This window comes from Lampetra planeri, chromosome 33, assembly GCF_965212315.1.
Source record: "Lampetra planeri chromosome 33, kcLamPlan1.2.h2, whole genome shotgun sequence".
Taxonomy (NCBI): domain Eukaryota; kingdom Metazoa; phylum Chordata; class Hyperoartia; order Petromyzontiformes; family Petromyzontidae; genus Lampetra; species Lampetra planeri.
The window spans coordinates 1515935-1543880 of record NC_136139.1 but is presented as its reverse complement, the minus strand read 5'-3'; the positions used below and the strand labels follow the sequence as shown (position 1 = coordinate 1543880).

The 27946-nt window shown below is 43.7% G+C and overlaps 1 protein-coding gene and 1 non-coding gene across 2 annotated transcripts; both read right to left on the bottom strand.

The window, feature by feature from the left end:
• Positions 1 to 857: 857 nt before the first annotated feature.
• On the bottom strand, positions 858 to 20503 carry EEF1G (eukaryotic translation elongation factor 1 gamma). Its single transcript, XM_078609939.1, has 10 exons — positions 20330 to 20503; positions 19995 to 20153; positions 17431 to 17494; positions 13183 to 13325; positions 12685 to 12828; positions 9581 to 9710; positions 9068 to 9281; positions 7060 to 7232; positions 2818 to 2942; positions 858 to 1347 (listed from the first exon to the last, which is right to left on the bottom strand). The coding sequence occupies exons 1-10, from the start codon at positions 20339 to 20341 to the stop codon at positions 1189 to 1191; spliced, it is 1323 nt and encodes a 440-aa protein (XP_078466065.1). The 5' UTR covers positions 20342 to 20503; the 3' UTR covers positions 858 to 1188.
• A 6175-nt stretch (positions 20504 to 26678) lies between these two features.
• On the bottom strand, positions 26679 to 26751 carry TRNAG-CCC (transfer RNA glycine (anticodon CCC)). Its single transcript has one exon. It is a non-coding gene; the product is annotated as a tRNA-Gly (tRNA).
• Between the last annotated feature and the right edge of the window lie 1195 nt (positions 26752 to 27946).

The window sequence follows — 27946 nt, the reverse complement described above, 5'->3', positions numbered from 1 at the left end:
TTGAGAAGATGGCAAAACAATGAGTGCACACCCACCAATATGAAGGGTGGAACACCAATGACTAACCGGTTCAAGAGGACTAGTGACATAAAACACCGACATGAGTTTCCATGGCCAATTATTTAACGTTTGCCTCTTTAATGTTTTAATGGAACCATTTATATAAACTATATGCGATCTATCCCACTAAGAATATATGGTCGGTGAATAATGAAAGTGACGGGATATAAACATGTGACAAAAGCCTCCCATCTAACTGGTACGTGGAAAGGAGAGATCACTGCTAAATCTACCGAACACCGATCGTGGGTAAAACAAAAAAACCTTGCAATATGCAGCGAACAAGCAGCGATTTCTGGGTTCGCTTTCAATTACGACGGGTGCCAGATGCGCACATGAATGCATTACCCACTCCAACATTAGTCAGCTCAATTTAAATCGGCATACAGGCACCCCCGATATTTGACTTGACAATGTGTCCCATTAAATGCAGTGTTTATTGTGCAACTTGGTACAATTTGTGCAGAAGTCACAAAATGGCACAGACATGAAAAGGTTCTTTCGGTAAAGTCACGTAGATAAAAAAATGAAAATAACTAAATTAAATGTGATTTATTTAGTTATTTTTATTAAGAAAAACCTAAATTAAATGTGATTTAATTTAGTTATTTTAATTTTTGTTTTCATCTACGTGACTTTACCGAAAGAACCAGAGTATGGATCCTTGCAGCCACGAAAACTTCTAATCTCGAACATGCAAATGTGTATTCCAGGCAAGTTTTACACCAACGACCGTGCCACATCTCTATTCGCACAACATTTCGAAACGCGACTTAAAAAACAAAACACAAACGACATTTCAGCCGAGGTTCATTTATTTTTTTAACAGCAGTCAAACAGCTCACAATACTGCTTTGTAAACGCGATCAGGATGGTATGCAGATACACTGAGAACATACTCACTCGAGTGCCCCTATTAACTACCTTGTTTTTAAGCAAGACAGCACAACAAGTTCACTTAACACCTCATGTGACACTCAAAAGAAACGTCAAGGGCTTGAGAAACTGCTGCTAAATTATTTTTTGCAACTTCACGACCGTCTCTTGCCGACAGGGACCTTGAGATTACACGTAATCATGGCGAACAAGAGATGGCGATGTGCAATGCGGAGGACAAGTTTGTGGTTTTCACTTGAAGATCTTTCCCTGGTTGAAGGCTTTGCCCACGTGACTGAATGCACCCTCCCAAGAGAAGTACTCCTTCACCATGGTCTTGCACTCCTCGCTGTCGGGGTCCAGTTTGCGCCAGGCATACGACTCAAAGTCGACCTTCCAGTCGCTGGACAGCTGCAATGCAAACAAGACTCGAACCATTAGCGCGGTTGGCTACGTACGGTGCGAAATAAGTTCAACATACGTACATACACGATGCCAAAAGTGGTATTTGCCTGCATCAGCTATATGCAATTGTATCAAATATATTTGAGAAACATCTAAGGGTGCCTTCATTTTACAGGCAATGAGTGGCTGTGAATCAACAATAACCAAGCCAATTAATTTATATCACAAATTAGTTTAAACAGACAAATATAGTTTCATAAAACAAGAACGGCCAATATTTTTTTTTCTCTGTATACTATTGTAAATTTAGTCTGTTCAAGAACCAACATCAATAAATGCACAGCACTACTGTTCTCATCATTCCCATACGACTGTAACGTGATCCTGTACCTTTGTGTTACCTTGGGCCCACCCCCAATCTCTGTAGTGCCCACAAATTCCCCCCCCCCCTGATTAAATCTACATTCACTCTTTGCCCGGCTCTATTATTACAAACGCCAACAGGCAATTATGCTCTCTCTTTCGCCATAAGAAGTCAGCGTCTATACTGAAAGGCCAGTCACTTATTTTCTAGTGCTTTTTAAAAATTACAATACTCTGCAGAAAAATCAGGCAGTGCTGGAAAAGCACTTTTCAAGAGGTGGAGAATTAGAATAAGGAAAGTAACCCTAGAAGGGGGCTGAAATGACAGTTAAAAGAATAGCTAACTTCCAAAGCAGCAAGTATACTCCGAATTAAAAAAAATATGGATGATAAATGCCAGAGGGCCTGCATGAGATATGGCAGACAGAGACTTGGAATGCCATTGCCACAGAATTGAAAAATGGCCACAGTCGTGCGAGTATATACACACACACTGAACACATTTAGCTAAGCGATATTTAACTAAATTAGAGGACAATGTAGAACATTGCCAAGCTACTGCAAAAGTGAGCCCAGTGCTTCCAATAAAGTAATGAATAATGAGTTAATGTTTTGCTAAAGCAATTTAAGTTATAAATATTGTGGCATATCTGATATTACAGATCAGACATACAATCTATCATGCTATAATTTAAGCACAGTAAACGTAAGGTAATCGCAAAATGTTAAGTGATATTTTCCAACCCTACTACCTGAACATTGTACATGTTGAATAGCCACTACCAAAAACTATGCATCTGTAGATGTCTACTCACGCAACATTTGTATTTAATCACGAAAGACACCAAAATATTCACCTTAAGTGAACAAAACATACAGTTTGAGGATTCATGCTCTTTATACATTGTGTTTTCACTTTGAACATTACGTCCATGGTTTTCCATTACATGTCTAAATTGCATAAAAATGCTTGAATAATAACCTTATCAACACAGACTGCACCCCATTCAGATGCAATATCTTAAGACAATCATGCAGGTCAATATTATTCTTGTCTCTTGGCTATCACACACACGGCTTTGCACCAGGGCACACAGCAGTCGGCAGTAGTACCTCGAAGGCAAGTTCCTGGCCACGGAAGACCCAGATTCCGGAGATGGAGCTCTTGTTGTTCTCTCCAAAGAGAATCGCACTGGCGAAGGCATTCTTACGCAGCTTATCCAGGCGCTGGAACATTCCTACATTCACACACGTGTGGTTTAACACAATGGTTAATCATTATTGCCAAAGATGCACTTTGATGTATAACCAGAGCCGATGTAATTTTTTCCATCGGCAAATTGAATACGATAAAATTACTGGGGCTGGGGTAAGGTTAGAATGTAACCTGTTCAGACGTTGGAATGGTATATCAGACAACACCGTGATCATTTATAATCAGTAAATAAATTAAACGTTTGCAAAAGAGAAATGCCTAAAACATTATCAAATGAAATTAGTAAGGCACATTTCATCCGTTGATCGAAATGCTCTATCAAAACACAGCAGTCAATGATTGGCGCCATCGCGTAATAAGTTACATCCCCTATTTACTAATATGAGCCAAGAATGTGTCCCCCGTGTGACGTCACTCCACATGAGGCCCACCCCCCTCATTAAGATTCATGAGTGGGTGGATTTTTACACGAACGCAGAGAGGTCGAGCTGAATTAAATAATTTATTACGCAAAGTCGCTTCAAATATGACGGTTTTTTTTAAGTGGTCGAAAAATATACGCAGCACAGTGCTACATCCGTACGTGACGTCACTGCAAAAGAGCCCACCCCCCCCCTCATTAATATTCATGGCCGCGTGGAAATTTATACTAACGAACAAGACGGCCGTGCACTCCACATGCCGCACCCCTCCCCAATAACCATTAACGGGTGACGTCACTCCACATGAGGCAACCCCCACCCCCTTAATTAAAAATCATGGGCTGAACAATGTTTCTATTGAATATTTCAGATTTACTGCAATAAACACCCGTCCTTGGACGGGGAAAAAAGCTAGTTGAGTTATAATACCGCAGGTTTAATTCACTAACTGGAGATACATTCAAAAAGGTATTATTTTTGCATTCATATTAAATAATGTAATTTTTACAACAAAACTCATGTAATATAGATTTCAAAATGAGTCCTAATCCCATGCAAACCTGCGGCATGTATAGCTGTGGACGTCTCATTCATTACACACTGGCCAAGCGCCACTATATTGCTGAAGTGCATGAACAAACAAATAAGCTGTGTCTCATTAATAGGTTATCATGCAATCAGGATTAGATTCAGCTCCTAGTTAATTGGATACAAATCTACAGCAACATAGAATTAAAAGCTCCGAATTGGTGATGGTTGGATCCAACATGATTGGGTGCAATTGGTCAAAACTGTGAAACTCAACAAGGAGACATTCTCACAGAATGTACAAACACTCAATAATGTTAAATTTCGATTTAAAGCTTTCGTGACTGCAGGGATTCATCTTCTTGGTTCTTTCGGTAAAGTCACGTAGAAGGGAAGTAATAAAATAATAAAAATAAAACATAATAAAACAATTCTCACGACGTTTCGGCCACAACGCAAGCAGCCATCCTCATTCTTCGCCTGAGGATGGCTGCTTGCGTTGTGGCCGAAACGTCGTGAGAATTGTTTTATTATGTTTTATTTTTATTATTTTATTACTTCCCTTCTACGTGACTTTACCGAAAGAACCAAGAAGACTCAATAATGTTATCACTGCAGAACATTAACTATCGGTACCATCTAGTATATAGAGTAAAACGATTGTCGATTAACATGTAAAGTGGGTGATTATAGTGTTATAGTCCACATTAAACAAGAAAACATAATTTCAGATAATTATAAAAAAATGGAAAGCAATAGTGATGGGTGGTTACTTAGTTCACTGGATCAGAACCCAAATCTAAACAACTTGGAAAATTAAGTCGTAAACTGTTCAAAGCATGTTAATCATAACTGTTGATCACATTATACTTTTGATTATCTTGGAAACAATCTACAAATATTTAATGTAAAACAAAAAACAAAGATCCCCTGTATAGTCTTAACAGACTGTTGGGGCAAGTGCGGTTAGCAAGCACCTATGAAGGCCGGAACGGTACGCAAGGGGGTGGGTGACAGCCTTTGTCTCCCGAGTGGCGATGTTTACACACTGCACTAGGTACTCATTTGAGGCCGAGTCGACCTAGCGGAGGCCCAGGACCAGTTCAGATAATCGTCACTGGTGATGGCCGTGAGCGGGAATCGAACCCGGGTCGCCAGATTCGTAGTGCAGCGCGCTAACCTCTACACCACCGCTTCTCCCACTTTGTATAACACATAGCACATTAACACACACACACAAAACAGTTATACAATTACACACACATAAACACATGCTGTAACACACAGATCGAGACCCACAGGCAGGATGCCGAATAGATACGCGGAGATGGCCCAGAACAAAGAACATGGAGAGAAACAGGACCAAGAAGGCAGACACCACTAGTGGAAACGAGCCAGGGCGTGGCAGTGTTGCATAGAATGGATAATGTGGGGCACTTAGTTTGAAATGCACACATTACTTAAAAGGAGAACATCTAGATACACATCGTGAATGAGGACAATACTATGCACACTGTATGCATTAAAAAAATATATACATGCATACGGAACTCAAAAGTAAATACATGCAACATAGCCTCGAAGTAAATTGTCACATGAAACAATAATAAGTCACCTTTGCACAAACGTTTAAAATCATTCCATTTGGAATAACTAATTCTAACATCATTCATTAGCATTGGACAAATCTGGCTGTCGCCTGATGAAGCTAGTTGTAATTACTGGCGAAACGTCGTACTCAAGATTGTAAATGTTGTGGCTTGGCTCTCCAACACACCGGTGTGCTGTACTAGTGACGAATTGGCATGTTCTGTTTACGTGACAACCCTTACTAGTTGGCTGTGTCGGGTTTTTTAACGACACACTTATATATTTACGCGATCTAACCCAAAAACTCTATTATGGATTAATTAGCATGATCGTTCATGGGCTTAGATGTAAAAACATATCAACCTTTGAATATTAAATTGGAGTTGTAAATTGTCATGTTGTTATTTTATTATACAGAACTTAATATTAACTTTTTTTTTCTGCCGTTGCCATTCAATTTTCCCAAAGGTCTCTCTTGCTATGAAGAGGGTGTAGATGGTTACATATTTATCTTTGTATATACGAGCACGTTCAAGGTAATGAAATTGAACGTTAAAACTTTGTGCCCTTCAACAGACAAGAGACCATCCTTGGAATGAAAAATACCTCTTCAAATTATGGACAAATGCCAGGCATCTATAAAACCTTCATCTCACATTGGAGCTGTACTTACAGGCCACTGCTACAGCATAGACATTTCAGACATTCACTTACGTCAAATACTCTCATTTGAAATGTTAGATGACGCATAAGAGTAACCCGATTAAGTAATGGCTGCATACACAACACTGATGCCCTGTCAAAAAAAATTCTAAAACATTTAGTAATTTTTATATCATTCACTCACTTTGCAAAACGCACACACACTTAGTAGATATGGCAGTTGCAAATATAGGGGATTCACTCAGGTGTGCTGAACAAGGATGTGATATTTCAAGTACATAAATACCACCGTGTCGAGGATTCTTAACCATCAAGGCATTACAAACCGAAAAAAAGTGTTAAGAAAGTTAACAGCAAAGGACTTACAAAAGTGTTAAATATCGTCATTCTTGGAGCCACACACAAACCTTGCTGTACATTGTACAATTTGCATTTTAAACTGCTACATTTAGATATGCTAATAAACCGCACGAAATAAAGTCTTTAAAAACCTCGTTTAATGACTGTATATCTTGATTTGATTTATTCATGAACATGAAATAACATCTTAAAAAGAAAAGGTCGACAAAAATGAATTGTTACTTTGCAAAGAGAACACAAGACTTCAATACCTTGAAGGAGAAACCCTCCATGCCCACCCACATCCCTCATCACGAGGTGCGTTCCACAGCAGAAAGCTGAGATGCATAATTTATTCTGGCTCATGGAAAGGCATGCCTTAAATGTCACATTGATTCGGCCATTCTGTTGCAAAGTGACATTACGCCGTTTATTGATTTTAAAACCAACCAAGTCTGGCAGGAGTGGAAAATATCAGATCGACTAACTTCATAAAAGATTCGACATGGCACCACCTTAATGAAATTCTATGATGACGACTCAATTGCTTTAATTTTTGCGGAACACATCATGGGCCCCCCCCAACCGCACACTGACCTGTGATGAGATTGCAGCTCATGAAGATTTGAGTGAGTTCGTCCGGGTACTTGTACTCGCCATACCAGATGGACCAGCCCTCCTTATCGAAGTGTTGCCAGAAGTGCGGGATTGCCACCGTAAGCGTGTCCTCGTTAGAGTACTTCCGCTTGAACTCGTCCAAAACAAACGCACTGCACGTGCACAACACAACAAATACAAAATACCTCCGTTAACGTTCCGGGCATCGTAAACAATGCAAGTGGTAATGAGTCCACCAGACGAAGATTGAAATGACACTTCTTTATTTTCCACACGAGTTCACGCTGCTTGTGACCACTCCACATCCCACCAGGAAGCACGTGATGGTCACCCCCCCCCCCCTCCTGGGCGTTCCCCTCTCTCTCACCCCGTCTTCTCTAACAGTAACCTGGGATCCCCCTTTGGTATTTCTACCCCCGGATCGCGCAAGTATTAACAATATACAAGCATTCGATTTTCTCACTTTGTTAACGTGGCACAATTTTATTTTGCACGAAACATTGAATAAAAAATCAAGCCAATATAAACATCTCATGTCGATTAGTTTATAATTGTATCCTCATAATAAAGGCATGCGTGTAAATGTAAGATGGATGGATGGTTTAGTTTTAAGTGTACGTAACATTTTTCATAGTACAGGTTCCCCTTTCGCTCTATGCGGTAGAAGTAGTAGAAGATGCATTCCAAAAAAAGAGGGCTCAACAAAAGAGACGGCTGCCTACCGAGCAGCGCGTACAGCACACACAATGTTGTCCCACACGTCTGACCGCATACAGCAAATTGTGTAAAGGAAATTGGTTAAGGTTAGCCACATACATGTGAAATGGGCACAAACAAAACAGAGCGAAACCTGTATAGTTATTTTCCTAAAAGGTGCCGCCTGCCTAGTGGTTTATCATAGCAGCAATCGCTGTTTGCAAAATACTGCACGAGTTTGGCAAGAGTGGGTTGAGAATTGTCCAGGGCCCTCTCTCCACTCACTTGTCCATATTTTGGTCGGAATGCCACTCCCCATTCTCCCCCTCCCCCCCAACATGAAACACGAGTCAAAAAGCATGCCCATGGCAGTGTCACAGTAAAAACATATAACGTTACAATAAACATGCTAAATCAAATAGAAGTGTGATATATACCAAAAGCTATTTATTATGACTTAACTGTAGGCCGTTTTGTATGCTCGTCTTAATTAAATCAACTAAAATTCAGAAAATGTTCAGACGTACATAGCACAACAGCATACATCACGATATATGATACCTTGCCATTAGTGTTTTTCATTACAAAAACAAATACCAACTTTCTGGATATTTTTTATCAGAAAAATTGCTACATCTTAAAACGTAATATAGTGATGCCATTGTAAAAAAACACACAAGGTAATGAAGTTAGCCAACAGAGTGAGCTTATCGAAATACTAATTTTAAAGTATCAAAGCAGTTCAAACTATTCACCCATCCAAAAACCACCATTGTCCAAAATCCACTCTGGGTTCGCAAAGAAATCAATGCATTGGATCCGAGAGAAATCCAATCCCTTCAACTCAACAAGTGCGTCCCCCCCCCACGATGAGGCCCCGAGAATTCCAGAATGCAAGGGTCGCAGAAAAACAGCTGGCACACAGTCAAGTCATCAAAACCCGTGCCAAAAAGAGTGAAGGTCAGATGGGAGACTTGCGTCGAAACTCACCACCCCACCTCTGAATAAAAAAAAATATCTACCAAGTTTGAGCCTCCCCCCGCCGCCCCTCTCGAAATCTAGCTGCCACACATTCCCTCTTCCGAATGCAAATTCCCCCCCCACCCCACCACCCTCATTCAGCCCATCCCATGAACCTCCTGGCATCCGGGCACACATGCAAGCTATATTTCAAGGCAATGCTTGCAGTTCTGGGAATAGACTTAGGGATTGCAAAATTCCAAAAGGCAAGAGGATTTTTTCGCGAGGACGGGGGACCGCTCGCACACACCGCCCTGCCACTGCCACTCACCTCTTGGGCAGGGCAGCAAAGGGGTCTTTGGCTTTGGGCTCACTTGCGAGCGCCTCATCTGCGGCGTCAAAATCTTCCTCGGCGGCCGTAGGCTCCTCCTTTTTCTTCTCTTCCTTCTTCTTTTCCTTCTTGTCGTCGTGGTGTTTGTTCTCTTTTGTGGCCTTCTCCTTGCAATGGGTGTCTTTCTTGGGCTGCAGTTCCGCAAACTTTTTGGCTGTAAAATAAGTTAAGTTGCCATGTTAGTGCACCGACAGGTTTTCGCAGTTTGCAATGCATTGCAATCAATACAATATTTTTTGTTCAAATCAATTAGTTGGCATGTACAAGGAGAAGGCGTAAAGAACACAATTCCAAACCGACATTTGAATTTGGTTAAATCTGCAGAAAAAAGCGATTTGACAATTTTCCCACCAAATTTTGGTCTAAATTACCTTACCGCCTAACATGAATTGAGCCCAGTAAGCCGTTTGAACATGTCTCTTTAGGAATGTCAGAGGTGAAGTGGTTCCATACCATCAAACTGGGCCATCTTGTCACAGAGCTTCACTTCTCCCAGCACAGCCTTGAACTGTGGCTGGTTGATGCAGGTGGTAAACCAGCGGTTTGCGTTGCCAAATGGCTGACGAAACGAGGGCTCCAGAACCTAGCCAAAGCCGTAAAAAAAACAAGAACATGACATTTTATATAGGATGTTTACACTTTATGTTATGTTCTTCGAATTAAACACATTAAAAATCTTTAATATCAATGGCAAATTTGATCAATTACCCTCTACACTATAGCAGTATCTGAATACATCCAAAATAAAACAATTAACATGCCTAAACTTTATCATATAATTCTAAGGACCACATTTATTGTTATATTTTTTGGTTCTTTCGGTAAAGTCACGTAGGTAGAAAATAATAGATCACGACGTTCCGATTGCAACACAAGCAATCGTGGGACAACCACAGGAAGAAAAAACTGCTGAGGTTGTCCCACCTGATGACAATTGCTTGTGTTGCGATCAAAACGTCGTGATCTATTATTTTTTCTACCTAAGTGACTTTACCAAAAGAACCAAAGAGTATGGATTCCTGCAGTCACGAAAGCTTCAAATCAAGATTGTTATATTTACCAAGTGGTTTTCCTGTTTAGACGAACCCACGTCAATCAGGCATAAAAAAACTAACTTTTAAATGACAAAGTGGTAATTGAGTATATCCAGAACAAATAATGGAGAAAATAACAATCATTTAATCGAAAACTTAAATCAGCCATTGGTGACAGACATGCTTCTAAACCAAACATCTCAATTTTATTCAGTGACAATTCCATCATTGAACAGCAAAAGGATCTCAAAATTATTTCACGTCCATGATACGACCGAGCTGTTAGAGGCGCCACCTGTAAACAATATTGAGAATATAACAAACATACAAGGGCAAGTGTTTGGAAATATATTTTGGATAGTTGCCTAGTTTCACACTTGTTACTATCACCAACATTTTTATTTGAAATTGTATAATTTTGCACCACTCAAGGATAACTGTACACATTCTTAAAAAACCCACCACAGCCCTACATTTTGGATTGTTAAAGCATAATTAGTTGGAGAAAACATTACTTTGGAACTAATGAGTTTATTATTTTGTATCACGGCCACTGCCAAGTAATTGCAAGCTAAGTTTCCCATGGACTGGGCGTAAAACTGTGGCATGTGCACATTCCACAGCTTTAAGGGAATCCCTTGTGGGTATCTCAACAATTATTCTTTTCACTATTCCAGCAAACTGGGGTCAAGGTTTTCCACATGGGTATCAAATACCCTGGAATAGAACAAGTCGAGAAGTATCTCTTAAAACATGAACGATCAACAAAACGTTCATTCGTGAGATTATAACAATTCCAAAACAGGATTTATCTTTTTAACCTCAAATGTAAATTACTGGGGCTTGCATCTTTTTAACCTCAAATGTAAATTAATGGGGCTTGCAGACAGCCAAAAGTTTTAATTTAAATTTCACAACTCTACAAACTGCTATCGTACAAGCAGATACAAAGCAAATAAAGGCACAAGCCACTGAGTGCCACTGAGATACGCTTAGAGAAAACAAACAAGCTTCTAGAAGCATGCCCCACCCCGAGTGGCCTAGGCCTGCGGCACGTGACACAGGCGCCCCCTCGCTCTCTCCGATACGAAGTGCACGTGGGGCGCGCTGGAAACACGTGACGGCAGCTTGCCTTGCATTGGCCCAAAAGTTTAAGACCAGAGCCGTATGTTTCAAATGTATGAATATTAGCTTAGTGATTTTTTTGTTGGCTAAATTAAGTATTTAAAATTATGCTATTTTTGCGTAATGTTTTTACATTCACTTCAACCGTTTGGTGTAGGAAAGTTAAATGTGGATCAAGGTATGTCTGCCATCTACTGTTCAAATGGAGTATACTGCAATGACATGTGTATATGGTAAACTCAGCTCACATTAGGGCATCTCAGAGCGCACAACAGTGTTGGTAATAATCTACATTTTAGTTGGCCAGTGTGCACGTGTAGAATTGTAAGTTTCAAGACATATGTACATACATGTGTGCAAGTGCATTCAGCATGCATGTGTGTAAAGGCATGCATGTTCGTAGGGGCACACTAACAGCACTTGCCCCAAAAGTCTGTTACACCTACACGGGGGATCTTTGTCTTTGCATGTAGTATAGTAACACAGCGGTTGCTGGTGGTGCTTGGGCCTCTGGGCTGGTGAGACCATAGAGCAAGAAAGCCTTCGCCTGCAGGGCATTAGGATTTAAAACATGTGGTGGGGAGTGCCTGGAGCCGCGTTGTGATTACGGAGGGAGGCCTGGGAAGACGAGATGATGTGCTGCGGGGATTACAAGGCGGTGGCAACGAGGGCTTTCACGGTCAGCTGCCAAGGGGCAACAGGGCTGGAATAACAAAGCGACGGTGCCTGGAGCTACATGGTTTGAGGCGAGGGGGACCTGTGGTGATCACGCCCCTGGTGCTATGGAGTGAAAGGAATGTGAAGCCAGTGCACAATAATTCGCTTCACTTGAAATAGATACATTATTTTAAGTATGGTTAAGAACGCAGTTTTTTTTTGTAATCTGTGGCTGTGCAAGTTCAACTGTTCACCATTGCAAACCCGTCTCAGCTGCAAATGTGCTGGCAACTTGGCTGTGGCTACATGTCTAATCCAAAAGCAAATGTATAATAACAATAGTTGTCATTCCTGATTTCGTTAACGATGGTTTATTTGCATTACCACATTTTTGAGAAAAAAACCTACAATTACCATTGAGTGACCATTTCTCCTGTCCAGCCCATGATATTGTCATAAGCCGGCTAGTTACTTGTGCGATTCCACGTACAAGCTCTATGAACATGTACCTCGTTCCCACGTACTTGAGTCACACACATCACAAGGCTCGTCAATATTATCGACTGTAGCCCAACTTCATCAGGACTGTATTAAAGCAGACAGTGCAACCTGCAGTGTTAAGAAATAACAAGAACATATGAGACACCTCGAGTTAGAAACTGTGTAACATTGATTTAGCCCTTGGCTGCACCAAAACCTAACTTTTAAAAATATTCGTGAATGTGTGGATGAGTCCAGTACCTGTTTGTAGAGTGCTAGAAGACTGCACACCACCGTGATGTCCGCCAAACTGACTCGCTCCCCCACCAGGAAAGTGTGAGCCTTTAGATGCTCGTTCAAAATGCCCAAGGCTTTCTTGACATCTTCCTTTGCCCGGTCTGTTGACTGTCAAGTACAAGAAAAACTGACATTTAATTAAACTTCAAATGTTGTTTTTGTAGCAAAATACCCTAATCCACATTGCTTTTGGGGTGGCCAGCATCACACCCGGCCACCTTTGTCTTCCTAGTGGCGATGTTTACACAACACACCAGGTTCTCATTTGAGGCTCAGTCGACCTAGGAGAGGCCCAGGACCAATTCCAATAGTCGTCGCTGGTGTTGGCTGTGAGAGGCAATCCAACTTGGGTCGCTGGGTCCGTAGCGCAATGCAATAACAGCTACACAACCGCTCCCCATATGAACTACACACACCCATACACGGACTTGAATGTGCGCCGAAGAGTGCGAATCTACCCACCTGCTTGTTGTACTGAACGATACCAAGCGTGGGGAAGACCCAGGTGGCGGAGGCTGGAACGATCTCGCTGTCGGCGAAGCTGATCCACTGCTGGACTTTGGCCGACGCCTCGATGTTATCACCACGCAGGGAGTTGTTGGCAACTGAAATAAAAAAAAATTGGGGGAAAAATTGCAGAAATTACAAAACAGAAAACGACGATGTATGGTATTTTTTTAATATACTGAATTGTTGCATAATTCTTACCACTTCATGTTCTGAAAGTTGCTAAACCCATCCTGCCAAAAAATTTCTACCATACTCGACGTGGAGCTATTTTTCTAAAGCATTATGCTGTTTTTAGTTGATTTGTTAAAGTATAGCTCTCAGACCAGTAAACCAACATTAATTCAGCCTCAAACAATGATCTCTTAACACTATTAACACAAAGTAATTTATGCCATCCTTAAAACAATCCACTGTTGAATTAAAATATCTCAGGATATTCTTTTCACTGCCTGGTATTACGCATGTTACTACTCAAAATATACGTTTTTCTACTAGCTACACATTTTTACTTCACCAATATCTGCGAAGATGCCAGAGCCTTCCCTTATCTGTTATTAGGCCTTGGCAAGGTAAGGTAAAAACGAGCCTACCTTTACCCTACCTTTTACCTTAGCACAATACAATCACTCTACCCTTACCTTTCACCCTTTAGCAGGTAAGGTAAAAGGTCAAAAGCAACAAGCCTACCTTTACCCTACCTTTTACCCTCACCCCATACAAATGACCCGATTACAGGGTAATTACTGGGGCACTATACATGAACAAGGTTTATAACAGTTGATGCTAGGTAGAGCGCTTTATTCATATAGAATACTCTTGATGATTCCAATTTTAAATGGAAGCCACGGACTGCGCCACGGAGCTTTTAACGAGTGGTAAACAAGGTATTTACCGGGTAATACTTCGCACTACCTTTACCCTACCCTTTACCTTACCCCTTGGCATGTCGACACCTTTACCGTTTTACCCGGTAAAAAGGGTCAATTACCTTATGTTGCCGAGGCCTATCTGCTATCAACTTAGTGTTTTTCACGGGCACATCAAGGTAAAGTACAGCGACAGTACCAAAAATTTCCAACGGCTGTAAATACCCCAATTAGGAGCATTATTAATACAACCATCTGTAGTCTCCAAAGTCTCTCATGCACAGATGACCCATTATTTGTTTCCTGGGTTTCTTCCCATTGAATTGCTTCCTCTTCTTAAGAGTCCATATGGCTTAATCACATTCTTACACGAGGTTTGCAATGCCACTTTGGGGGAATCTTCCACTTGTATATATTAATCGTGTTTGCTGCACTCCTAGCTCTATTACATCTCTGCTCCACTTCTGCAACACCAAGGATGCTACCGACACCATAATTGCAGCCATGTATACACCTGAGTCTTTAAAATTAAGCCATGTGCCTTTACCTTGCACTATAGTTATAATGCAATTCATCAGAATTCGAGTCTTGGTATCTGTTCACAGCATGATTGCTCGATTTCCCTTTGAAATTGGGTATTTCAGAACCCATTGTCTCGTCCTATCCCATGTGGCATGCCACACTTCACTCATAATCATACTTGATGTCGACTTCGCATTTAAGTCTCAAAAGTTGAATTTTGTGGGCTAACATCTGTCAAAACTACTCTTCAGTATAATATTCTGTAGCCTAAGTTGGTACATAGTCACGGTATAAACAAGGCTAAACGTCACCCTAACTAAAATTGTCTGATTATATACCAACAAAATATAACACTTTCCAATCTGATTATGATTGCCAATCCCTATACTGATCCATGCTGTCTATCCTTCTACAAGAGAACAAATGCAAAGGGAAAGACATTATTAAAATCACATAAATAGACATGGCTCTCCTACTCTCCAATCCATCATGCGATGTACTCCCCCCCCCTCCCTATAACAATATGATGCCAACAGAATTGCGCATTGCAGTGGATGCCCCTTTACTTGATGTACAATCACAAGTTGTGTTAACCTTTGTAGAAAGCAGTGACTAAAAATAGCCAGTATTTGACCCAATATGAAACATTGCAGATATTTAGCACACACATTAATCCACTCTATCCACATTGCAATGTTGCAAAAAAATGCATAAATGTACGTGGAGCATTAATCTGAAATGATGACATCGATATGTAAAAATTCTGCATCAAAGCAGGCAAGAACATTGGTAGTGAATACCTAAATGCCATATGAAAGTCGTTCCACTTGTTATAAATCATCTAAAGTGTAAGAAAATCCAAGCAATTTTACTTTGCAGCATGTTTCAAGAAGGTCTGACATGAAGACTGCTCATTGGCAGCAGACTTCAATTTACATTTTCCCCAATTAGTCTGTTTGCCCACTTGTTTAACCAACAGTTCCTGAAACGATAACACACGCCTAAGTCATTACGTGAAGGTATAACCCTGCAACTCACCACGAGGTAAAATCTGATGGCCAGAGATATAAACCATAACATATGAATAGACGAGTGGCAAAGCTGCGATCGTGGAAAGTAATAACCGGAGTTCCACCACGAGCCCTAACCTCTGGTCTTGTTCATTTGACTCGCCACCCTTCTGACCCCACCCTACCTGCCCAGCTTCCACCTTCGTCCCCACACCCTGCCCCACTCACCACACCCAAGCTGCCATGCCACGTTCAAGGAACCATTAGAAGCCGGCCTTAAAAAGCAGTGGTTCTTAACATTGACTGCAGCCTGCACCCCCCCCCCCCTTTGGTTCTCAGAAAGGGCATCTCGCACCCCAGAGATTAAGAACCACTGCCTTAAAGGATGTGTTACTAGGCGAGCACAACTTTATCGTCGAGATATCCAGGGATATGAAATTGTATACATTTTTCCAATTTGCAAAACTCGTTTCGCACTTTTATAGTGACACGAGGCATTCATAACCAGCTAAGGATTCACAAGCTACACTTTAGAAATGTTAATCACTCCTAATCTGTATAAATGGTGAAATATAATTTTCCCAACACACAGATGCAAGGTTAATAAATGTAGCATGTGTAAATACAGACAGACTCAATTGTGAATCAGGTACAGGAGCTTACAGGCGCTAAGTCTGCAAGTAAAACCAGTTTTTCTTCACGACTTACCCAAAATATGTACATACAAATAGAGTTCACACATTTGCTGACTTGCTATTGATTTATAATGGTGCAAGAGGTGACCAATAAGGTCTGAATTGGTCTGTAATAAGGTAGGTATTGATAGGGGTTGACAGGTATGCACTGTACACTACACACTACTATACACTCCTATACCCCACTACACTACACTAGCATACCTGTCAACCCCTAGTTTACCCCTTATTCTTAAACAGGGAAAGTGAGTAGAAGCTATTGTCTTTGTGTTTCTCCCCTTGTGATGGGACTTTGTAGAATGAACGTTGAGATTAATAAGGGGCACGTGATGACCAATAAGGTCTGAGTTGTCTGTAGTAAGATAGGCGCTGATAAGGGATTGACAGGCATGCCAATCACACGGGGCACTCATTAATACGCTTGGCAATCATTGGGCAAACACAATGCTTCAGCTGAACCCCCCCCCCCCTCCATACAATAATCCTGCATTAATTAAGACATGCTACTTTACCAGTGCAACATTGAAAAAACTAATTTAACATGGATAGAAATATACTTAATAATAGCTTCCAGAGCTGCAGAAAAAAATGCAAAATGAAAAGGGACTTGCAAGGTAATTTTAAACAGCTATAGACTAATGCGAATTTTTTTCCTACAGGGTAACTGTGAAGGTGTAATTATTTTGTTCTGCAGAGCAATTCGTATATTTACTGGAAATCTGTGAAAAAGAGCATTACAACTCATCTGATTCCTCCAGTATAAATATTCTTATTCAGAATCACACCCTCACGACGTCCAAAGTAATACAATTAGGTTCACCAATAACTTTAACAGGTCCAACTGCACAAACATATTAAGCATGTTTAGTACAATCCTACTCTATTCTTACTTGGGACAAATCAAGTCAAAGTGCACACAGGCTCAATCAATAGAGCATGCAGCAGCGCTTGAACTTTCATATTCATTCTTTAGGGGCCTAAACGTTCATTTGGTAAAAAAAAAATCTTTAAATGCAATAACAATATATTACCTGAAAAATACACAAATGTCAACATCACAGATAATTATCCATAAACTACAACTCATAATAATGCTGTCCAACTTACCATAGTGTGCAATGGCATTGCTCTCAAACAATGAGAATCCATTGCTCCCTTCAAAAGCTGGTACCTAAAGGAAAACAAGAAAAAGTGGTAAAGTATTCAAATATAACAACTTTTTTGTATGTAACTTTGCATACTTAAAATGTTGTGTCGCAGGTAATATTAATTAAGGCAAGATTATTCGTAATTTTCAATAAAAATGTTTAATATTACAATATTGAACCACTCAGTTATATATCAATTGCACATTTACATTCCTTGACATCTCTTTTGGCCGAAATGTACAAGCCTAAAGCACTGTCCAGTGGATTAGGCATGAAAAAATTATCAAGATAGAACATAATGGGTGTCAAATTGCTGCAGTGCACATATCCACTTCACACAGAAGCAGATGGATCAAGGATGATAATGGATTGGCACACACATCACACGCCTTTTGGCGTCATCTGGTCCCAACACCATGTGAGACTAGGCTCTAAGGAAAACTGTCTCGGGTGTGGACCAATCAACTTCAAGGACAGTGCATACATTATCAGAGTTATGTTTTTTGTTTGCATTATGACTGCAGGTATTGTGGTCTATGCAAACATGACTCCTTGTAAAAAAGGTGTTAGTTTTGTTGCCAGATAAAAGGGTAAAAAACCAATTATCACACCTTAATGTATTTAATACCAATGATTTAATACTACCATACAACACAAACCATTGCTTATATAGGCATTGACAATCCTGCAAAACCTTCATGGTAAATTATATCACAAGATTCCAGGCTTGCACTACTGGAGCAACATTACACCAGGAGGTAGAGGGGGGAAACGCTCGCTATATTCAGGCATCATGACTCACTGAGGATCAAACCTTCAGTTGTATATCGTGGCACAGGTTCAATAAACACGTTAGTCTATGGCTAATTGCTCTACTACGCAATGCCGTGGAAAACATTACTACTCCACACCACTACTCATTGCAGACCAAGGAGACCAATCCATGTCATTATAACACTTCATTAAAAACACCATGTCAGCAAACGTTTAATTATTGCCACGGGGGGGTGGGGTAGCTACCTCTACCAATGAAGACTTAACTATTAGTCGATGAATCCTCACAAAATTGCAATAGGCCACGTTGTGGCCAATTGCTCAGGCCCCTTTAAAAATGGCCGCCACCCCTACCTAGCGAAGGCAGGAAACCCCCTACAAGCCACACCCAGCGTGATGCAGATGACATCACAAAGACACAATGACGGGAATGACTTGTCAACTTTTTTTCTGCCATCCAATTGGTCTAATCTGATATTGCTTAATCGGTTACTTGAAATCATCCGATTCAAGTAATCGGACTTTATATTATTTCTAGTCCTCAATGGCTCTTAACATTTCTAAGGTTGCCACGCCACAACAGACACACTTCATTCTACACCACGGCGCTGCCAGCTCAAGAGTCATTGACATTGTCTGTAAAGCCGAGGGGCTCTGCCAGCAAGATGAAAGTTCCGCCTCCAACTGACTCATGCAGACATCGGGATTTGCAGAAAATACTTACATCACAAGGCAAATGCGTTATGCGTTCATTCATTTTTCATGTACACTGCATGCATACACTGTGTATTGTACAAACGTAGCTTTTGTGGCCACCAATCAAAAGTAACACATTAACTCGTATAACAACATTTTATATCCGATAATCACCACTTTAAACATTTTGATTGACACACTGCATGCCACTGTTAACGCCGCACGAAATACGTGAATACGCACGTTGACGCATATTTCACTTTCAACTGCACAAACCATAAATAACCACGACTGCATATGCGTCCCGTTGTAATTGACATGGTCATATTTAAGACTAAATTTACACTGCAACTACAATAATCGTACCGCAGCAGCAGGGGCACACACACAGATCCTCTCTCTGCCACGACACGAACCCACGTCAGCACAATGAAGGCAGCAGACGCCTTTCACGCCTCTAACATTGCGTGTGTGGTGGGGGGTAGGCGAGCCCCGTGGGACTTAAAAAAAGACAATCAAACCCAACACAACCACGAATGTCTTATCAACACCGTGAACAACAGGGGCAACATTTACATCTCAAACGAACACAAGAGGCGCGAAACGCTCCGCTCCGGCGGCGTTTTGTGTGACACGCGCGGCTTTATCCATTCATTCGGGACCCCCCCCCCCCCCGTATAGCCTTGACAGACTGTCGGGGCGAGTGCTGTTAGCGAGCACCTATGAAGGCCGGCATGGCGCACGAGGGAATACGTGGTCAGCAGCACCACGCCCGGCCGCCTTTGTCTCCCTAGTGGCGATGTTGACACACCGCACCGGGTACTCATTTGCGGGCGAGTCAACCTCGGGAAGGCCCAGGGCCGGTTCAGAGAATCGTCACCGGTGTCGGCCGTGAGCCGGAGTCGAAACCCGGGTCGCCGGGTTCGTAGCGTGAACCACGACACCACCTTAGACACCCCAACAAACCATCACCAACCACAAAACTTTCTCACATCCTCACAGCAGCCGCAGTCAAACCCCGAATCAGCCGTGCCACTCTCTCTCTCTCCTCACCTTTCCTAGCGGGAACTTGGCGATGAACTTTTCGCTTTTGTTCGTCTGCCCGAAGATGAACTCGGGAGTTTCCGCCACCACTTTGATCTTGGCCCCGCTGTACTGCGCCGCGACCAGGGCCTTGAATGCTCGCCAGTTCTCTGGGTACGTGTACAGCGTCTGCGCGCACGCACGCACGCACACGCAGGGCAACAAAGCGATGCGGGCAAAATAACGCGACGGCCGTACGCGGGACACCTCGATGTACCACACAGGCCGAGTGGAATCGCTCTGAACGCGAGGATGCCCGCGCTCCGAGACGGATTCTGCGGTGCCACCGCCCGAGTCCAACTCACCCCTGTCGCCATCTTGCCTGAAAGAGAGGCCGCGTGCTGACGGCGGCGCCGTAAAGTAGAGAAAAGAGGCGGGGGGAGAGAGGCGCGCGGGCAGGGGGCCACTTTGCGACGTCGTCGCTTTACGACAGACGCGTGGCCTCCCTCCCTCTCCCTCCTCCGACCACGTGCGCTTCTTGTGCGGCCACGTGGATTGCAACGCGCGCGCGCGCCCCCGCGTGGGGAGCGGTGGGGTAGCGGTTAGCGCTGCGCTGCGGCGCTACGAACTCGGCGATGCCCCGGTTCAATTCCCGTTCACGGCCAAAAAAACATTAAGTGACGATTGTCAGAAATATCCCGTGTCCCCTGACTGAAGACTGCCCTCCAGTGGTGCACAGGCGGTAGTTTATGTGGTGGCGGTGGGCCACGTCTGCGACAATGAGCGCAGCGAAAAGTGTCTGGTGACGAAAAGTGACGATTATTTGAACCGGTCCTGAGCCTCCCCTATGTCGACTCGGCCTCAAATGAGTAGCTGGTGCGGCCTGTAAACGTCGCTACTGGGGAGAAAAAGGCGTCCGGGCGTGGGGCTGGCCACCCACCCCCTCGTGTGCCGTGCCGGACTTCATAGATGCTCGCTAACAGCACTTGCCCCAACAGTCTGTTAATGCTACTTGGGGGGTCTTTGTCTTTGTGCGCCCCCGTGCGTGTGGCGTGCCTGACGCTTATCTGAATAGGTCCATGGGCCTCTTCCCCCTAGGTCGACTCAGACTCAAATGAGTACAGAATCAGAATCTGTATTTATACTGGAGGAATCCGATGAGCTATAAAGCCTGTTTTCACAGATGTCTAGTTAGTGGCAGGTCAGAACGTTAGGGGCCGTCCATAAATGACGTCACGCACCTAGGGGGGGGGGGGGGGGTCAAACATTTGTGACGATGTGTGACGAGAGGGGGGGGTTTGAGAAATTTGACGTCACATCAAAATGCGCAACTTTAAATAAATATAGACAACACGTTCTACTTAATTAAATATACTTTTTAATAAATGTTTTCTCCTACAACATCAGAGTGCAGCACCACATTAAATACACACTACAATGACAATAGTTTAAAGCGATTTGAAGCATGGTTTATTTGGGGGGGGGGCAGAGCTTTGTGACGTCATATTTGAGGGGGGGGGGTCTGACTTTTTGTGACGCCGTGTGACGAGGGGGGGGGGGTTAAAAAAAATCGCGTGACGTCATTTATGGACGGCCCCTTACAACAACAAACAATACAAAATCTCGCCAGAGAAAGCCCACTGAGCTATTAGCTTTCTTTTCAGAAGCGACCTGGCCACAAACGATCGCTCAACGAAGTGGCTTATCACGTGGACATGTATCGCAGAAATATCTAAATATACTCAAAACGCACGTTTCTAAATGTGTGACACTAGGGAGACAAAGGCGGCTGGGTGAGGTTTCGAGACGACCTCGTGACCGTGTTGACCTTCACACGTGCTACATACACAGCACTTGCCCGAACAGTCTGCCAAGGCTATAGTTCGCGGGGTTCTATGCCTTTGTGTCTGCAGTGGCGACCAAACTTCGATTCCCACCGCCCCCCTCACGACATCAGGGAATATTTGAAGCGGTTCGTGAAGTTTTATTTTTGCTTCAACACGGCGCCTGACACTCAAAGCGCCATCACATTAATCCTCATAAACATAAAAAACTGCAAAGAATACAATAAGAAATATGTATACTGTATATAGGTCTCTATTTGTTTAAAATTTTAAAACAAGTTGTGGCTGTGAGTGAGTTATTTGTTGTGGGGCCTCATCTCGGTTGACTCAGCCTTAAATGAGTACCGGGTGCCACGTGTACGCATCAGCACTGGAGAGACAAAGGCGGCCGGGCGTGTTGCTGTCCAGCCACCCCATCGTGTTGACGTGCCCCGGCCTACATAGGGGCCGTCCATAAATGACGTCACGCGAGTTTGGAGGATTTTTGACCCCCCCCCCTTTTGTCACACGGCGTCACAAAAAGTCAGACCCCCCTCAAATATGACGTCACAAAACTCTGCCCCCCCCCCCCAAATAAAACATGCGTCAAATCGCTTTAAACTATTGTCATTGTAGTGCGTATTTAATGTGGCGCTGCACTCTGATGTTGTAGGAGAAAACATGTATTAAAAAGTCTATTTAACTAAGTAGAACATGTCGATATTTATTTAAAGTTGCGCATTTGATGTGACGTCACATTTCTCACCCCCCCCCCTCGTCACACATCGTCACAAATGTCTGACACCCCCTCCCCCCCCGAGGTGCGTGAAGTCATTTATGGACGGCCCCTTAACAGACTGTTGGAGCAAGACAGTGCCGTTAGCGAGCACCTATGAAGGCCGGAACGGTACACGAAGCGGTGGGTGGCCAGCACCACGCCCGACCGCCTTTGTCTCCCTAGCAGTGATGTTTACACGCCGCACCAGGTACTCATTTGATGCTGAGTCGACCTAAGGGAAGCCCAGGGCCGGTTCAAATAATCGTTACTTTTCGTGACAAGACACTTTTCGCTGCGCTCATTATCACACACACGCCCACCACCACCACGTGAACTACCGCCTGGCACCACTGGAGGGCAGTCTTAATTTAGGGACACGGGAGGATGCGTCTGCATTGCCGAGTTGTCGATTGCAAATTGAAAGTGACCAGTTTATGAAGACGAACGAGTTTAAGTACCTGCGTGCAACGATGTGGTGCTGATGGATCACTATAAGTGGAGATGAGAACAAGAACAAGGGCTGGATGGCTGAAATGGCGAGAGATGACTGGTGTGGTGTGCGATGAGAGGGTCCCAGTCTGGTTGAAGGGAAAAGTGTGTAGTGTAGAGTGTAGTGTATAGTGTAGTATAGTGTAGTGCACAAGACGGTGATAAGGCCGGTGCTGTTATATGCGGCCGAGTGCTGGGGCACAAGAAAGAGGCAGGACCGAGCTACGGCAGTCACGGAGACGAGGATGTTGCTGTGGACGTTTGGTTCAACAAGGAAGGACAGGTGGTGAGAAATGGAGAAGTGAGAGGAAGACCCAAGGTGGTAGAGATCACAGAGAAGACGAGAGAGAGAAAATACTCTGGTGCGGTTCGGTCATGTTGAGAGAAGACTTTTAAATTATGTGGGTCAGAAGGTGTAAGCGATGCAAGTGGAAGGAAAGAGATGAAGAGGAAGGCAGAAGAAGAGGTGGGGGGGATGTGGTGCGATCGAACCACGGTGGCCCGAGGAGCGGACAGAGAGATGGGGAGAGAGAGATGGGGACAGAGAGAGAGATGGGGAGAGAGAGATGGGGACAGAGAGATGGGGAGAGAGAGACAGAGAAATGGGGAGAGAGAGATGGGGAGAGAGAGATGGGGACAGAGAGATGGGGAGAGAGAGATGGGGACAGAGAGATGGGGAGAGAGAGATGGGGGGAGAGAGATGGTGACAGAGAGATGGGGAGAGAGAGATGGGGGGAGAGAGATGGTGACACAGAGATGGGGAGAGAGAGATGGGGAGAGAGAGATGGGGGGAGAGAGAGATGGGGAGAGAGATGGGGGGAGAGAGATGGGGAGAGAGAGATGGGGGGAGAGAGAGATGGGGAGAGAGAGACAGAGAGATGGGGAGAGAGAGATGGGGAGAGAGAGATGGGGACAGAGAGATGGGGAGAGAGAGACAGAGAGATGGGGAGAGAGAGATGGGGACAGAGAGATGGGGAGAGAGAGATGGGGACAGAGAGATGGGGAGAGAGAGATGGGGGGAGAGAGAGATGGGGAGAGAGATGGGGGGAGAGAGATGGGGAGAGAGAGATGGGGGGAGAGAGAGATGGGGAGAGAGAGACAGAGAGATGGGGAGAGAGAGATGGGGAGAGAGAGATGGGGACAGAGAGATGGGGAGAGAGAGACAGAGAGATGGGGAGAGAGAGATGGGGACAGAGAGATGGGGAGAGAGAGATGGGGGGAGAGAGATGGTGACAGAGAGATGGGGAGAGAGAGATGGGGGGAGAGAGATGGTGACACAGAGATGGGGAGAGAGAGATGGGGAGAGAGAGATGGGGGGAGAGAGAGATGGGGAGAGAGATGGGGGGAGAGAGATGGGGAGAGAGAGATGGGGGGAGAGAGAGATGGGGAGAGAGAGATGGCGCAGGACGGGGCAGCGTGGAGAATGTTGGCAAGGACAGCGGACACCCCCGCACGCGTGGAAGAAGAAGTCGAGTTGTCGACATGGCGATACTCCGATATAACATCGTACGACAAGTCTTCGATAATCGTATCGTCTGTTTTACAAAATGATGCTACGTCGCGATTATCACTGCTCGTTTCGTTTTACGTGAATACATTTTGTCAGCAGCAGACCATGCTTTCCCACATGATGATGGACGTTTGTGTTGCGCCCGAAACGTCGTGATTTATGTTATTTTATACCTATACGTGACTTTACCGAAAGAACCAAAGCGTATGGATTCCTGCAGTCACGAAAGCTTCAAATCAAGACATTTTGTCCTGACAATATTTATGAAAAACAACTTGTCAGGAAACAGCGTTGCCTTGACTTTTGACTTCATATCGCGATCATCGTCACAACGTTACATTTCACATCGCATCGTGGAAAAAAAGTCACATCGCGGCAACCCAAATATTTCCATTGTCATTGCCAGTGCCGTATTGCAACGCCTTGCATCCCTCACGGGCGCACTGGCGGGCACCTTGTCATTCGTGTGCTGGTCCGTAATGCAGAAACCAACCTTGCATCCCTTCAGCATGTGGCGCCCCCCCACCCAGACCCCCCTGCCCCCCGTTGAGCGGTGGCAGGGCACGCCAGGTTGATTTATGTTCTCTGCCGCACGCATTCTGCAAATACTACCGGCTTATGGACCCATCTGTCTCATTGCAATTCGGGGTGGCACATCGGCATGCCAAGTATGGGAAATTGCTTCGTTGAGATCCACGGCTGTGGACTCAATTGCACCCACATGGAAATTTTGCCGATGGACACATTACGAAGATGATGAAAAAAGGGTAAGTGCATGAACCTTACAAGCAGACTCAGTTTGCTTGTAAGTTCGACGCATCTGGCTATTGGCTTTCCAGACAAATATCAATTACCCAGCAGCATTTGTTTAAGCAAACAAAAGTCAGGACCGGGTTCGACCTTCTGGATCAGACTCGTTAAACAAATGCTGACTGCCTACCAGATGTTATTGGCAAGAGCACCAACGGGGTCCGGTTTAGTGAAATAAGCAATTTTGTGAACAAATAATTTAGCGCTGTTTGTGGAGCATTATGGGTAAAACGCGCACGTTTCACAACAATGCATGATGAATTTCGATTTAAAGCTTTTGTGACTGCAGGGATTCATCTTCTGCGATGGTCTCTGCTATCCTTAACTAGACCTAAACCTGCATTGGTTAATCACTGTCTGTTAACTATGAGAATAGAAGACCTGTTCTCCACCTAAGGACGGCTGCTTGCGTTGTGGCCGAGAATTATTTGATTATGTTTTATTTGTATTATTTTATTATTTCCAATCTACGTGACTTTACCGAAAGAACCAAGAAGATGAATGCATGATGAGTTTTGTGCCGCCAACAATGACGGCACTGTGTGGTGCCGTGAGTGCGGCTGTGGGGCTCTGTGGGCGGGCCCCAATCACCCTGCAGCATTCGACAGCGTGGCTGTGACCGGTCCCACTCTGTAATGGCCCAAAGCATGTGCACGTGGTTTGCTTCACGCGTGCTCAACGAGTTGTGCACAAGTGCACGTTTCCACGTACACAACTACACATATACACATATTCCCAGGGCTTAATTTCTCGCTGAATATTTTCTGGGTTACTGGAATACTGCAGTGGGGACGTGACTAGGAGGCACTGCTATAGCGAAAGGGTTGGTGGAGGGGGCGAGTGGGGTGGTCAGGTCTGGTTCAGATATCACCCGCCACCGATGATATCCATTTCCGGAAATCAAATCCGGTTCGCCGGGTTCACAGCGCAGTGCGTAAACCACTGTGCCTATCTACTGCCTCGTATATGTCGATTTATATACGTTGCATGTAATGGGTTCGTGCAATCTCTGCAGCTACTAGTGGCCGCTTACAGTCATCACATAAAACAAGAAGGGATTATGGAAACGTGACCCTGAATCTCGACAATATAGCGAATCGGCAGGGGGGTGCATTGTTCCTCCTCTTCCTAAAAGACCGCGGGAAGAACGCTAACAGCTCTGCTTGACACGGCAGAAGCGGCGCTGGGGTCTAACAGTTAACGTGAAAAACAAGTAAACCCGTAAAAACAAAGTTTTTCACTATAAATCCTTTATATGCGTGGCAGCGAACTTAATATAAAAGATTTAAAAATATATTCGCCTGTGGAGGACGCGGGGATCGATCCCGCGACCTTTGGCATGGGAAGCGAAGGCGCTACCAACTGCGCTACTCCGCCACGGCCTGTGGAGGGGTTACGCTCTGGGCTCTTATACTGTGACGTTCAGCCAAAGCGATGAATGAGTTATATTTGAATATATGTAAAATATTTTTTTTTGCCTAAAAAGTGTAAAATTTTGGGAAAATTTTTTCACGAACATGAATTGTCTGTCACAACGAGTCTGTGTGGAAAATGTCAGCTCGATTGGATCACGGGAAGTGGGTTAAAAAACGAGCGAAAGATTTGCACGGTCCTAAGCAAGCAAGCAAGCACGCAAGCAAGCAAGCACGCAAGCAAGCACGCAAGCAAGCAAGCAAGCACGCAAGCAAGCAAGCACGCAAGCAAGCAAGCACGCAAGCAAGCAAGCACGCAAGCAAGCAAGCACGTAAGCAAGCAAGCAAGCGAACTTAATATAAAGGATTTAATAAGGAGAAATGGGAGAGGATTCCAGGTAAAAAACAAACAAAAGATAAGGTGACGGAACTTAAAGAATAAACCCTTAGAATAGGGACGTTCAAGAGAGGAGGCAGTCTAAATCGTTGAAAGAAAACAAAACACTAATTAGAGACGTTGACTCAGGGTAAGGACTAATCAATGGCAAAAGCAGGTGGAGGAAAATAATGAAAGACGCTAACAATGAGGGAGAAAAAAGAAAACTATTCTCATAGTTAACAGACAGTGATTAACCAATGCAGGTTTAGGTCTAGTTAAGGATAGCAGAGACCATCGCATATGTAAACGATGGAAAAAACCCTCCCATTAAAACATAAATATATTACCATGAATTTCAAACAAGATATAAACACAAAGAGCACTTTATTTGAACTCGATTATAATTGTCTGCATTGAATGATTCTAAAATACATATCGTACACTATGCACATCTACAGTCCACGATCAATAGCATTAATGGATTTCTGATTGGATGATTGTGTAATTTTATCGAACCGTCTGCCGCCACGCAATGCGCCACATTCACGAATCGCACACCAAAGCCACTGCAATGGGGTCTCAGAAGGAGCTCTGTGATATCTGCTTTCACTGTCCGTTCTCTAACACTGGCAGTTGCACTGCTCGGCAAAAGATCCATCTCGAATCTTCTTCTCTTCACGCGGCGCAACATCGACATATCACATTCGGGATACAACTGGAGGGAATAAAAAACTAAAATATTTTTTTTTTATTATTGAAAAAAACTAAAATACCGAGATAC